The sequence below is a fragment of the Columba livia genome, chromosome Z, assembly GCF_036013475.1.
Source record: "Columba livia isolate bColLiv1 breed racing homer chromosome Z, bColLiv1.pat.W.v2, whole genome shotgun sequence".
Classification (NCBI taxonomy): Eukaryota; Metazoa; Chordata; class Aves; order Columbiformes; family Columbidae; genus Columba; species Columba livia.
The window spans coordinates 57832020-57845897 of NC_088642.1; the positions used below are offsets into that span (position 1 = coordinate 57832020).

A 13878-nucleotide genomic window follows, 5' to 3' on the forward strand; every position below is an offset into this window, starting at 1 on the left:
GGTGGGCGGGAAGAAGCAAAGAGGTAGCGAACCGTCGCTGGCAGAGGGTTATACAGACACCGCCCGCGGGCCAATGGTGAAGCGGCGAGGCCGGAGTGGAGGGGGCGAGGAGCGGTTCCGGAGCAAGTGTGGCCGGCAGTGGCCTTTGCCCGGGGGATGAGCTCAGAGAAAGGGAACGTGTCGCGCACGCGGCCCCAGCGGTACCAGAACGCGCACGCCTTCAGGAACGACAAGTACGACACCAGCGCCCGGCGCAAGGTAGGCGGCGGGGCGGCCCCGGGACCCCGCTGCACCGGCACCGGACCGGGCTGCCCCCTCCTCTCCCGGCGCTGCGCTGGGCCGGGCCGGACCGCCTCGCGGGCGGGCGAGGAGACGCGGCGGCAGGGGCCACCTCTCTGGAGGCGGCGGGACGGTCGGGGGTTGAAGCGGCGGGAGAGATGTGGTGGTGTTTGGCCACGAAAGCGCGAAGAGAAGTTGCTGTGGCCTGCTGGGCGTACAGGCGCCTTCGGAGCAGCGGCCTGTCCCTCTGCGGCCTCCTGCTGGAAGGGCTTCGGGATCAGAAACGAAGTCGGACAGCGGTGGGAGCCCGGAGACCTCTGCGTTTTAGTGGCGGAGAAACTTTTGACTCATGAGTGGCCATAAGGTTCCCTGCGATTGTTAATCTGTTACAAGCCGTCTCGGTCAGCTGTCACCTGGCCTCATGTCTTAGGCTGTTGCATAAGCAAATACATGGTGTGGTACATGAAGCATACTTATGATATGAAAGGCCCTCGTTAAGTCAAAAAATTGCTAAGGGGAAGACTGAAATAAAACATTTGTGCAAGGAGTAAATGTTCCTTGCAATGTTGTCCGTGTGATTTCTTGAAAGGTGTTTGGTTTTCTTTGTGACGAGGTCTTACTTCAGGTGTCTTAACCTTTTGAGAATTTGTTTTTAACAACCCTGCCATCATCCATATAAATATCGTGTTTTCACTATGTGTACTTTTGAGACAGCTTACAAAATGCTTATGTTTGGTTTAAGGCATTAAAAAAATCTCAAGTGTCTTTTCTGAGAAGTTATGTAGAAAGGTGTCTTCAGAGGCTTTATCAGTTCTTTTGTTACACACATTGTCATGGTTTGATATTTCACACTACTGTTACAAAAGGCCATTGTTGTCTTTTTGTTGTTGTTTCTAAGCAAGGAAAAGGAAATGGTTTACACTTTATTTTTGGAACAAGCCCTATGCTTGTAGTTGTGGTAGCATAAATAGCAGTGCAGGAGAGGATGAAGACCAAGCAGTGTCTCTGAGCAGTAAAATGGAAGTGGGATGTTTTGTCTTGCAAGGTGAATTGAAAGAGATGAATAAAACAAAACGCAAAATGAGCATTCTAGAGAGGCTCATCTGGTGCTATTGCTCTTATGTCAGCATCCCTTCAACTAAACCTGACTGGATTGTCAAAAAGAACTGAGAGGATGGGAAGAAAGTACTAAATTAAAGCAATAACACCAAAGAGGGAGCATGTGTGTTTGTGTGTGTGTTGTTTTTTTGTTTGTTTTTTAAAGATGTTGTAGGACTGGTTCTGCAAGTTGAACAGCCTGCTTTCCTGGGGCTCAAAGCAGCACCAGTTTTGTTTATTGTGTGAGTCATTACATGATACCTGATAGGAGAGTAGTTTCCTGTCTGACCTTTACACACATACACATGCAAAAATATCCTCAAGAATTAGTCTATCAGAAGAATCTTCAGAGAAAAACTGAATTCTGACATCAGTTTTGTAACAGAAAGAATCACTGTAATACACAGATGGCTGTTTTTCTTTCCTTTTTAAATATTTTCCATCATATAGGACTGGCTACGCAGTAACATGCACTCATAAGTAAAATTTTTTAAAGCTTTTGAATGTAGCAAAGATTCACTGTGGGCAAAACTGTGATATGGGACTGTCTTTTTCCTATTTCAAGTGAATGCTTTCTTTGTGTGCTTGCCTGTTCATGGAGATGGCTGAACACAGGGAGGAAGCTTCTTGAAGAAGGTGCTTCCTATTACAGTGTTAGATAGTGTGTCTTAAAGGGAAAGGGTGCATTTTTCTTTCAATGTACTGTCATATACAAACTCTAACGCTAAGGGGTATGCAGGAGCCTTTATAATGGTGACTAGGCCTGATTCTGCTATTCAAGAAATTTGAAAAAGAGTTAGACTAAGAAAGGTTAAATGATGATTAATGTCATAATTTAGATACAGACTATGCTGAGTGATTACAGTTTTCCATCTTTGTCTTGTGTAGTCCTGAATGATCAGATACGCCACAGGCATTCAAGGTGTGATGAGGGAAAGGAATAAATAGCAGCAATTTGATCACAAGGGTTGGTAAAGGAGTGGGACATTCTTCCTTTCCAGCTCTCACTAGCTTAGCAGAAGAATGCTCAGAGCTGCTGAAAGAGGGTCATTCTCTTATCTTTGACCACTGTTATACACTGTGCAATGCAATACTATCTTGAAAGGCTGCAGAATGCTTTCTAGTTTAAAATTTTTATCCTACTGCATTAGCGATGTTGAATATTAACTGCAGTAGCTTCAGGTTGTACTGTGGGTGGAGCTGAGGTAGTTATTTGCAGTGTTATTGCTGCTTCTTTCAGTGAATCAGTATCTGCAGAAAAAAAAAATGATCTAATGGTATTTTGACTTTTCCCTGCTGGAAGTCATTATTCAGTTGTTTTGTGGGTTTTTTAGAAAGTTTTTGTGCTCTCTTTGTGACATTGACTTTGGTATCGGTTTTCTAATTCTAAAGGCCACAGATGTGATTGCTTACAGAACTTGCTGTCTTTCCCCTAATGATCAGTCTTAGTAAAGAAGCATTACCTTGCGATAGGCTAGTTGAGGTGGAACACCCTTGCAGTAAAGTACACTGCCTCTCTACTGTACTTGGGTAGCTGTCTACAGCAGTTCTGGGAAAGCTTGCATCCTAGGATGAACTGAAGAAGGAAGAGTGAAGACAGGGTAAGATGCATGGTGTTGTTAGTTATTGAATCTTGTAATTTGTTTATGGGTGCTTGCTTTACACAGTGTGTTCCAGAAACAGCTGTTTGCAGCACTGAGATGAAGAATATACCTTGTCATATGGATATACATTTTATGTAAAATATATTACATAAGTCAACATGGATGCTGGAGTAGTTCTAGAGATGAAAGCAGGTAGCATTCAATGAGAACATTTAGAACTCCATTGTAATAAGATGGTAAACCACAAAGTGATTCATATTTACACCCAAACAACTGATCTCTTTCTCCATTTCTTTCCTCTCATTAAATGCATCCCAGATTATAATCTGCATTTCCCTAATTTTCAGAGGTTATTAACTGAACCTCAATTTCACTGTGGTGTTGATGTCAGCTACTTCTTCAGTTGTCTGTATGCATAAATAACTTGTTTCAGTGGAGTTGCTGGTCAAGATTGTGGGAAGGCAGTAGGAACAGAACAGTGAATACAGAGGTTAAGTGCTGAGTCACTGTTTGTGACTTGAAGCTCAGAGAGGAGATATAGATAAATCGTTAGCAAACTGGAATTGTCAGATAACAGTTATTGGAGTTTGGTTAGTTTCTGTTCTTGCTGCAACATAGGGTTACTTGGTAGGCTGAAGTCTACTTTCTGGCCACCCCTATTAATCTGGGTTCAGAAGTGCATGCAGGTCTAGGTTATAGCCTTTCACGTATGGAGACATGGAGCAAGCATAACGTCTATTCTGGACTTCAGCCTAACTCAGAGTGGGGTGCGTGGCTAAGGAGAGAGAGTGTGTGTGGGGGTGTGTTCAGTTATTTGTGGGGAAGAGGATGGGAGTTGACTGTTGGTCCTTCCAAGTGTGTACATTCTCTTGTTGATTACTGGCATGTTTTCAGATCCATGGTCACTGATCTGAAAAAAACCTAACCATCTCGATCTCTAAGATGGCCGTTTGGAATTGGGCTTAGAGAAAGCTTTTGATTTCGTGTGTTTTAAAGTCCATAGCAATAAAACATGAATGGGCTTTAAATGCTAGCTGTATAGCCATCCATATGTAACTAGAATGGATGCAAGGAAGACTTTAAGGTTTTGGCTAAAATGTTAAATATACTTATTTTCAGAAAGAGATGAGAAGATATCTGTGTAGAAAATGGGATTTAAAGTAATTAAAGTAATACTGATACAATACAAGATCAGGTGAAGTACTTCGGTGGACTTGATTTCTGGCTTTGAAGGGTGTGTTAGAACCCTGAAAAGCTGGTGTTTCATATCACAGTTTTGTATTTGTTAGTCTGCACTGATGTACTCTGCTTTGTAGTCATCCGCTGGAGATCCTGTGGAGTTTTGTTTTTCTGAGAAGTGTAGTTATTTAGAAATGTTACATTCAGCCTTGTTGATTGAAGCACTATGCTTCTGACAAGGAATTTTATGGATGGCATTGACATGGCGTTCATTTACAGCAGAATAGACCACTGATGTGTGCTCAGTACTAGGAGTCTGCTTACAATAGAGGAAATCAAAATACCCATGAGTTCACACATAATTAGAAACTTCAAAATAGGTAGTGAAGCTTCTTTGAAACCCCATTATTACATCTTGCTTGTGAGTGCTTTAATGCTGGGTTAAGCTAGGGATTATTTTGTGTGCCAAGTTAGTAGGTGTAGGTGCATGTGTTTACTTTAATACATTCTGAACTGCTTTTGGCGAGTTGTTAAATCATTTAATACTGGGTTACATGAGCATACAGAGGATGCTGTTTCCTTAATGCAGTTGACCTGACAGTCTGTATATAATGTGCACATGGAATATTTTGTGACTGTATAATTTAAGACTGTTTATGTATGTATGTTTTGCATAATTGTAACTTCTTTGGAGAATTTGTAGACATACTCTAAGCACTATATGAGTTGCACTTGAACAGAAGTGTGGCAGAGGAAAAGTGGAAAGATCTGTTGGCTGAAACAGGGAAGTGAGTGTAAAAAAAAAAAAAATAAAAATGGAGAAAGTTCTGTGGCAGAAACAATATAACCTTTCAGAGAAATCCATTTTAGACCATAAGCATTACCACCTCTTTGTGTGTGAAAGCTAGTTACTTGCATAAAAGCTGTGTCAAAAAGTTGGAAGAGAATAATGAAATTTACAAACCCTGTTCAGGTCTCTATGTAGATTGTGGTTTTGTACCCTTAAAGGAAAGCAAGCTATTAAATGCACAAAAGAAAGAAAATATGAATATATTAAAGTTTAAACAACGTACAGAATAGTAAAAAGTAAATATTAATAGGAAAAATAAGCAACGGAAGGATTTATTTGATTTAACTAATAGCTTCCCCATTCTGACTGGAAACTGGGATACCAGGAAAGCTTCTATTCCAGTTTATTAGGAGAACTTACATATTCTGTGGTGATTGCAAAGATCTGAAAAGTCAGCTTATCCAAATCTAATTATTTAATTAGGGCCAACTTTCTTTGCTTCTTCAGGTCTGTGCAGGTTTTGAAAGTGATATAATACTTTTTTTGGTCAAAGGAAGTGTTGAGTTTGGTGTAAAAAAACCAGAGTAAATTATCAACTTGTTTTAGTAATAGTAATATTTAAATATCAGGTGTTTGTTTTTTTTTTTTTTTTTCTCAGCAAAATAAACCTAGAAGACAAACACAAGTCAAGATCAAACTCTGTAAATCTCCTTGTTTGCTTGTTTTACATCAATCCATCATTCTCTTTTGACTTCCTAAATCAAAAGCCCGGTAAAAGTATTGTAGAATCATAGTCTCTCTCATAGCCATATGTGCTGGGACAACGACTTAACTACACCACCCCATACCTGAAGTGCTAACATTGAGTAAAAAATACAGGAAAATGCTGAAGAGGGGGAAGAGACTGTGCTGTATATGTGCCTGTTAGGAGGAAATTAGAACTTGAAAGTCATCTGTCTTCCAGTTGTTACCTTTTGAGCAGATACCATGTGATTTCTTTTACTTGCTGTGTAATATTTGTGATTCTACAGGTGGCTAGGTTGAAAAGTCCAGTCATCTGTATGCCTGGATCAGGATCTTAAGTTACACATAAATGTCATCTTCATAGCTACAATCTAATTTGGTGTAAAAACTCTTAGGCAGCATTTTGGTCAATGTTTTTAATCTTTATCTTTGCACTGGATATTTAAAGTGTCACCAAGAAAATGGAACAGTTCAGATGTGACTGTGTAGAAGTAATCTAAATACACATACCAGTTTGATAGAGATTCATTGGCTTTATGTGGATGTGATTGTTGCTGTGCAATAAAATGACATTATTTTATTTTAGAGCTTGTTGTATATTACTTGTCTTCCAAAGACCTTTTTAAGCAGCGAAACAATGCATTAATGTAGAGGGAGGACTAATCATAGAATAGTTTGGGCTGGAAGGGACCTTTAAAGATCATCTAGTCCAGCCCCCCTGCAATGAGCAAGGACATCTGCAACTAGATCACGTTGCTCAGAGCCCCATCCAGCCTGGCCTGGGATGTCTCCAGGGATGGGTTATCTACCACCTCTCTGGGCAACCTGTGCCAGTGTTTCACCACCCTCATTGTAAAACATTTCTTCCTCATGTCTGGCCTGAATCTCCCCTCTTTTACTTTAAAGGCATTACAAATTGTCCCTTCACAGTGGGATGAGGGCATCAGATAAGATGCAGGGCTTTATTGTTTGAAGCAAAAGTGAAGAAGTCCCAGTAATATAGTCTTTATGTCACATTGCTAGTCTCTTGGCCTTGAAATGAGGTGGTACTTTCATGCAAAGAGTATGAGTAATATGAAAAGGCATCTTTGGAATTTGGGATGGTCTGTGGTTTAGTTTGTCTGATAAAAAACAAAAATAGAAAATAAATTAATCACCATATGATTGTTGTATATTCTGAAGCCAGATGATAAGTGTATCGGGAGAGGGAAGAACTTTATAAAGCTCCATTAATAATAACTATGCATATTTCCTTGTTCCTTAGCAAATGTTTAGCAGAATTTATAATAGGCTGCCTGTTTGACAAACTTTGCATTTCCTTTACATGAGAGGTGAAAGTAGCTCCTATTTTCTTCTTTGACACTGTTTATGCCACATGCAGTCCTGAGTGTGGCCTCTTGCATTCTAAGTGTATTATGCGTTGCTGAGCCTGTCCCTGCATCACTTAAGAACAACACTCCCATCCTCAGCTGTGATGTCAGGAGGTATTATTTGAAACAAGGTAGTTTTCAGTAAGGAAGCTAGCTCCCTTTGGAAAGACAGCCAGCTGTCTTCAACTTGAACTGTTGGTATTTATTTGGTTCTGCCTTAGCAATAGTAAAAATAGTTGATCACGGTAAAGAATACCTGGGAATAGAAATTACAGTGTTTATGTCTTTCTCCCCTCCTACATTACTAATGAATGCAAATCAGGAGAGTGAGAGGAAGAATTGGGAAGTTTGGGACAGTTTGCAGGTTATTAGAAGCTTATTCAGGCTATATTACTTGGAGCCTTACTTTTTGCTAGTTAAGCACTGAAAAGAAGGCTAATCATCAAATTGCATGAATTTTGAAAGAATGAACAGAGTCAGTGTTGGCGGCAGTTTGAATTGCCAGCCATTTAACAAATATCTGCTGAGAACTTACCAATGATTTTATTTTCTCAGAAAGTTTCCACATTAGTGAAACGTTTGTGTTTCTTGGAAAATTTAGTTCATGAGGCATGACTGACATCAGAACCAGAGCTTTTCATATTCAGTATTCAAGCATTCTGCAAAACCTTGTTTCTTTCAAGTCTGTATTTGATCATTTGAAAAAAGTTTGCTGTCTTTTAACTGAACCAGCCAAAAGCATCACACCTTTACTTAACTGCACTGTGGGAAAATTCATACTGAATGCTTGAAGTTTAATAAAAATGAAAACAATGGGAAATAAGTCCCATGGTACAGTCTTACTTTTAAGTAGCATTTCCTCTGCCACATTCATTTTTCGGAGTAGAATAAGATACTGTGTTTTTAAAGCTAGGCTTGTTCTTTTGTCTAGTGTATTGAGGTAGAACTTTTTGGAGTAGTAAGAAGCTCTTGTGGGTCCTAAAACCAGGAAGTTACTTCAGAAGCTTCAGAATGCATAGAATGACTTTATGTTATTCTTTTACAAATAAAATGAAAACTCTAATCCCAATTAATGCAGAATGTGTTCCAATGAACTTGTAGGCATACTAAGAAATAGATGTGTTTTAGACCATGTTAATAATGTAATTTTGGTACAGTAGCCATTTTTAAGCCATCTAAAAAAAGGCACAACATACATTTTTTGCTATATGCATTTTTTAAATTATGAGGTTTCTACATCTGAAGTTCTGAATTAATATACAAAACAGTATGATAGATAAAGTTGCTGCTGGCATTTTTAGATAGAGAACAAATATAAGCAGGTTGAATATACAAGTATATGTTGCTTGTTGTATAAGATAACATGTAGTTTGGTGCTACTTTCCATCTCAGAATAACTTCTCTTGTGCAAAGAGTAGTAGCCGGTTGACATAATTGTATTCTTTAGGAAACAACCCACAATCTTGTAGATGATCTTAAGGTAAACCTTGCATTGTCTTGAAAATATACTGTAGTTTAAATGATCATTTTGAGGATATTATCTTAGATACTTGAGCACAAAAATATGTTACATTTTCATAAATGAAATTTTGATGAAAGAGACATTGAATGATTTGACTGCAATTAATGAGTGGGTTCTACTTTATTGTGATCTGAGAAAAAATTCTGAGACTACTTTCTTGAAGTATGTAGTACAATGGTAGATTGAGCAACAGCAAGTTAAATGTTAAAGCTTGGAAGCTGTCTTCCTTTGATGAAAACTGCATATTGAAGGGTTTATTTCTACTTAAATCTGTTTTGTAAAATCTCTAGAGATGAAAAAAATATAATAATCTACTTTTAACAATATAATACCCTAAATAACTACTACTGTTAACAAGATTATTATAATAATGAAGACTACCTTGAGGTAAAGGACTACCTTAACACTCCTGCCACTGAAGAAAATTACTAGCAGTAAATGTATATGAAATGCTTATGTTAATATCAAACCACTTTCTACATACTGTATTAATCACATGATGGATGCAAATGCTTTCTGAGCAAGATTATACTTGTAAAAGTAGGAAATCTTCAATGTTTTCTTATTTTAATTTTTATTTATTCAGAAAATAAATGCTAAGCTGCATGATGGCGTGTGTCAGCATTGCAAAGGTATCTTGGAGTGGCGTGTAAAATTCAGCAAGTACAAACTACTATCAAAACCAAAAAAATGGTGAGTTAATGTACTTTCTATTAATCGCTGATAGTGTAGTTTGTGAACTTTTTAGAAAATATTCTAGTTTTGGAAACGCACAAGTAGTAACTGCTACCAATATGATGCTCTTCAAATTTGGAGTCTGCAATTACAATATGTATGCAATGTTAATTTTCTAATTCAGTAGTCATTAAAACTTTTGAAAAGAAAACACAGTGGAAAAGCAACTGCTTCCCTTTTTGCTGTTAAGATGCTTGAATTGTGGACCTCTAGATTTCTAAAACCATCAGTGAGTCCTCCTGAACAAATAGTGAAATGTGAACCAGTTGTAACATGGTTTTCTAAGGCCTCATTGCAAGTCAGTACTAGAGGAATCTGCACATATGTTAACATTTGTAATTTACAAAGACTGTTAGAGAAATGCAGAAAGTTTTAATTTTATGTCATATCAAAACTCATCAGCAACACTGTTCTCAGCATTACAGAGGCCTCAGTTCCTACAAAATGTTTGCCATACATGCATTTCATTACCTCTTAGCATGTTTTCTCCTTTTGTATATGAAACTAAATATAAGTCTAAATATTAAATGCTTAGCATTGTTTGCATACAGTTCTGTATTAAGTGTTTTTGGATAAGTGCATAACAAAGGTGATAAATATCTTAAAATAATTTGTGGGTTTGTGATAGATTAATTTTCTGAAGTGGGCACTCTGCTCCGTTCTTACTTGCTCACCTACAGAGGACCTTCTGTGGCTGCAGTGTTTCAACAGTGCAACAGTGAACTCAAAGCAACTATAGCTGGGCTATAGTGTATGATGCAGCCAGCTTTGTCAGAGTAGTTCGCTCTGTGTTAGTGTTTTGTGCTTAGTCACATACTTCTGAAATAGCTAGGAACTGCTTGAAGAGGTTCTGTAAATGTATGTGTGCAGTTCCCTGAATGACAGTGTATTTTCTTTCTATTTTCAGTAGGTTAGAAGGGAAGGAATGTTTGTTCATGCTATATCCTCCACTTGTGAACAGTTTTACTTTTTAATATGAAACCGTATGCAACAAATATTTTGGTTTTAGTAAACAATTTCATCCTTTCATGTAAAAAGAAAATATTAGGTAGAAGTCTTACTGGTTCTCAAAGTAAATATTCTGGGTTCATTCACTGCTGATGGAGTTGGGATTTGTCTTTTTTAAACTCTTTCTCAAATGACTGTATGCATCCTGTTTTAAAGTACTGAGCTGTAACAAATCATGTTGTGATGGATCTGGTTCTTTTACCTCTTCTCTGCCTATCCTCAAAGGAAAAAAAAGCAGGCAAAAAGCATGCATATCAGAGAAAAATTGGAAATAGAAAAAGTCGCAAAGCTGCTTATGACAAAATATGTGATGTTTTCTGTCATTTTTGAGCAAGTAAATTGGGCTGCAGACTGTTGTAGCTCTACAGGTGGCAGTTTCTAGCCACACTACAGCAGTACAATGGCTGAGTGGGCTGCTATAGTGAGAGGACAAGAGTATGAAGATTTTTCAATGGATAAAGCTTCTAGGTTAAGTAAACACATTACGGACATTCAAAATGTGACTATATGAAAAAAATTAATTCTTCACGTCACAGACAATGGGAATGGAGGACTTCTCTACACCTCAACTTATTTTTAGCTTTTTAACTCTTCAAAATTATAATTGTTAGAAAAACCACAAGTTATCCCTACTCTACTTTTATTTCAAGTATTTAATTATTACAAATAAAAGTACTTAAAAAGAAAGTTTATCCACCTTGCATTGATAAGTGCCCGTTTGGTGTCACATGTCTGGGAAGAACTGTAAACATTTTTTTAATACTAGCACAACTGAATGTAGAAGAAATAAAACCCTAAGTAGGCATTTCCAGTGGCATGTAACTGCAGGTATTTCCTAGGGGACAGTTAGTGCATCTCGCCTTATAAGGTATGCAGAACCACTTGATATTTTCCTTCAGCCTGTTTTAGCCAAGTCTGCAAATCCACTGTTCAGAACTGTATGCTGAGTCTTTCCTGACAGATTTTGAGTGCCTGAGGATCCAAGAAAAAGTGACTTTTATGACAGCACCTTTACATGGGATGTATAGTTTTGGGTTTTGTTCTCCAAAAATACAAGACTTTAGAAATGTCAGCTGAATATTAAGCCATAGCATTTTAGAAGTTACTTAATCTACAGAGTTTTATTGTATCTTGAAAAATAATAGGCAAAACCCTATACATAATTAGGTTGGGTATGTTGGGTATATTCAGAATACAGTTTCATGGAGGCTTGTGTTCACAGAAAGCAAACTTCAGCACTGGCCTTGCGTATTTAGAAGTTCAAGAGAAGGACATTGTCGTGTTTGAACTGAGAGCTTTTTGCTTGTAAATTGTATGCATCTTTTTATACCATATTTTTGTTTTCTTTTATCATTAAACCAGAAATTGTTATGTAGCTTTTGAAGTAAAACTACCTACTGAAATTAATGTAAAGGTTTCCTTTGTTACTTTAAGCATAAAAATTCTTGATTTTATGTTTCCTCTTCAGTTCTTGTTTTAATAATTCTTCTTGAAAAAGGTACAGGAGAGAGAAGACAGGCAATGATTTTAATAGTGCTGCTGTTAAAACACCAATTGTTTCTTATCAAACCAGCTTATAACATGTTGTTCCTCTTTTGAAGAGTATGTCTATTTTGTCTTTGAACACAGACTGTTTAATAAGTGTCCACAAATATTTTTTTAATTGTATTTTCTTTCTCTTCACAGTGTGAAGTGCCTCCAGAAGACTGTAAAAGATCCTTACCATATTATTTGTCGACCATGTGCTGGTAAACTAGAAGTTTGTGCGAAATGTGGAAAAGAAGAAGAAATAGTAATTCCGTAAGTAGCTCATAGGTTACATAGTTTCAGTACTGCACTGTTTATCCTGCTTTTATTAAAGCTTGTTTGGAAACTGCCAAGAAGCTGTTGTACTTTGTGCCATATTCTGAATAATCTTGACAGGAGTCAGTAGGAGTCATTACCCTCACTTTCTTCTGCTGAAACTGTGGATGAAATGCCTGTTGATGATAGTGGGGCTGGCCTAAAAGAAGTCTTAATGGATAAGACACTTTGTGTTAATACCAAAGGGTAAATTGAAAATCTTTCTTTGGAACAAAGCATTTCAAATGGATTTTGGTCTGGAGCACCATAAAATATGCATAAGCCAATTTACTGTTTGCATTTTGTCTGTCATTTGATGATTTAGTTACTAGTGAGCAGAAAAACAAAACAAGGGCTGATATTGAGCAGTTTCTGCAATATATTTAGCAGGCTTTTGTTTTTTCTTGTTCTTTTACTAGAGTTCTCTCCATATTGAACATCCTGTATTAATTTATGAGTTTATGACAACTGGCCAGCCTTTGCATAGTTGGTCAAACTGTTTATATATCTATTCTTTTTTAGTCACAAACTTTTTCCTTTATTGTCTTTTATATCTTTCCTATTTAATGTGAAAGCAACTTTAGGTTATTGTCCCTCTCCTCTTCCTCCCCACCCCTTTTCATCCCTGGTAGAATATTCTACCCTCCATCCCATTCTTGTTTAAAAGAAAGGTAAATTTGAAAAGTACGTGGTGATAACATCCTCTTGCTTTCTGCAGGATTAACAAGGGACAAGACAGAACTGAGAGTGTGACTACTAAAAATGACCAAGACAGCAGTGGATTGGAGGACAAGCTGAATTTTGATGCAAACTTCAGTAGTACAGACAGTGATGAAGATTCTGATGTACTTGAAGAACGATTTAAAAGTATGAATTTTCAAAGGACAGAGATCTAAAAGGTTGAGTTTATATGAGAGGCAATAAAAAATGGTGAACCAGTGTTTACCTTAAACTGCTCTGAAAACCTGTTTTGCCTTCTAAAGTCCTTGCATATAGACCTTGGTACTGTATTTTGACATATGTTGGGAGTTTTGTATAAATAATTTTTTTTTGTATTAAGAGCAGAATTTCTTGTTAAAACCTTCGGAAATTGAATCTTTAAGCATATTTATTTCTTACCTGTAAACACTTACTGTTTCTCTGGAATAAAGCCTGTTTGTGTAATTGTTATAAATTCAATATTACGTGACTGTTGTATTGCTACTTGGAAAGCTCTGTGAAAGTCTAGAATAAATACAGTGTCTTGTCATACAAAGGAAGAGCTAAACCAACTGTAATAGTTTGCTGAAGGAAGAACTTGTGATTTCTGTCAATGAGTTTCCAAACAGGGTCAAAATGCCAAGTGATCATTACCCTTCACCCTCTTGTTTCTTTTCTGTGCTAAAATGGCCCTGAGTGCCATCACCAGTACAATATATAAGTATGCATTACAAATTTGTGACCTTGTTACTACTAATGTTTTGAGAATAAACAATCTGAAGACTACTTAGAATTTCTCTTAACAGGTCTCACCTTTTCCTTTGCAGATCTAAGGTAGTTTGATCTGATATGAAAACTCTTCTTTAGCATATGGATGCTTATATAGTTACTCTCCTGCTGTTTTTCAGTTTTTCCTGGGGGTTATTTCAATGTAGATTAAGCTTTAGGAAGAACTTAACTGAATTTCCTGCTCTGGTGGGGGGATTGGACTAGATGATATTTCGAGGT

General features: G+C 37.4%; 1 protein-coding gene across 1 annotated transcript; it reads left to right on the top strand.

Moving 5' to 3' along the window:
- Positions 1–3: 3 nt before the first annotated feature.
- Positions 4–13656, top strand: CZH9orf85 (chromosome Z C9orf85 homolog). Its single transcript, XM_065045987.1, has 4 exons — positions 4–258; positions 9173–9279; positions 12016–12129; positions 12890–13656. Exons 1-4 carry the CDS (start codon positions 157–159, stop codon positions 13065–13067), a joined length of 501 nt encoding a protein of 166 aa, XP_064902059.1. The 5' UTR covers positions 4–156; the 3' UTR covers positions 13068–13656.
- Positions 13657–13878: the final 222 nt, after the last annotated feature.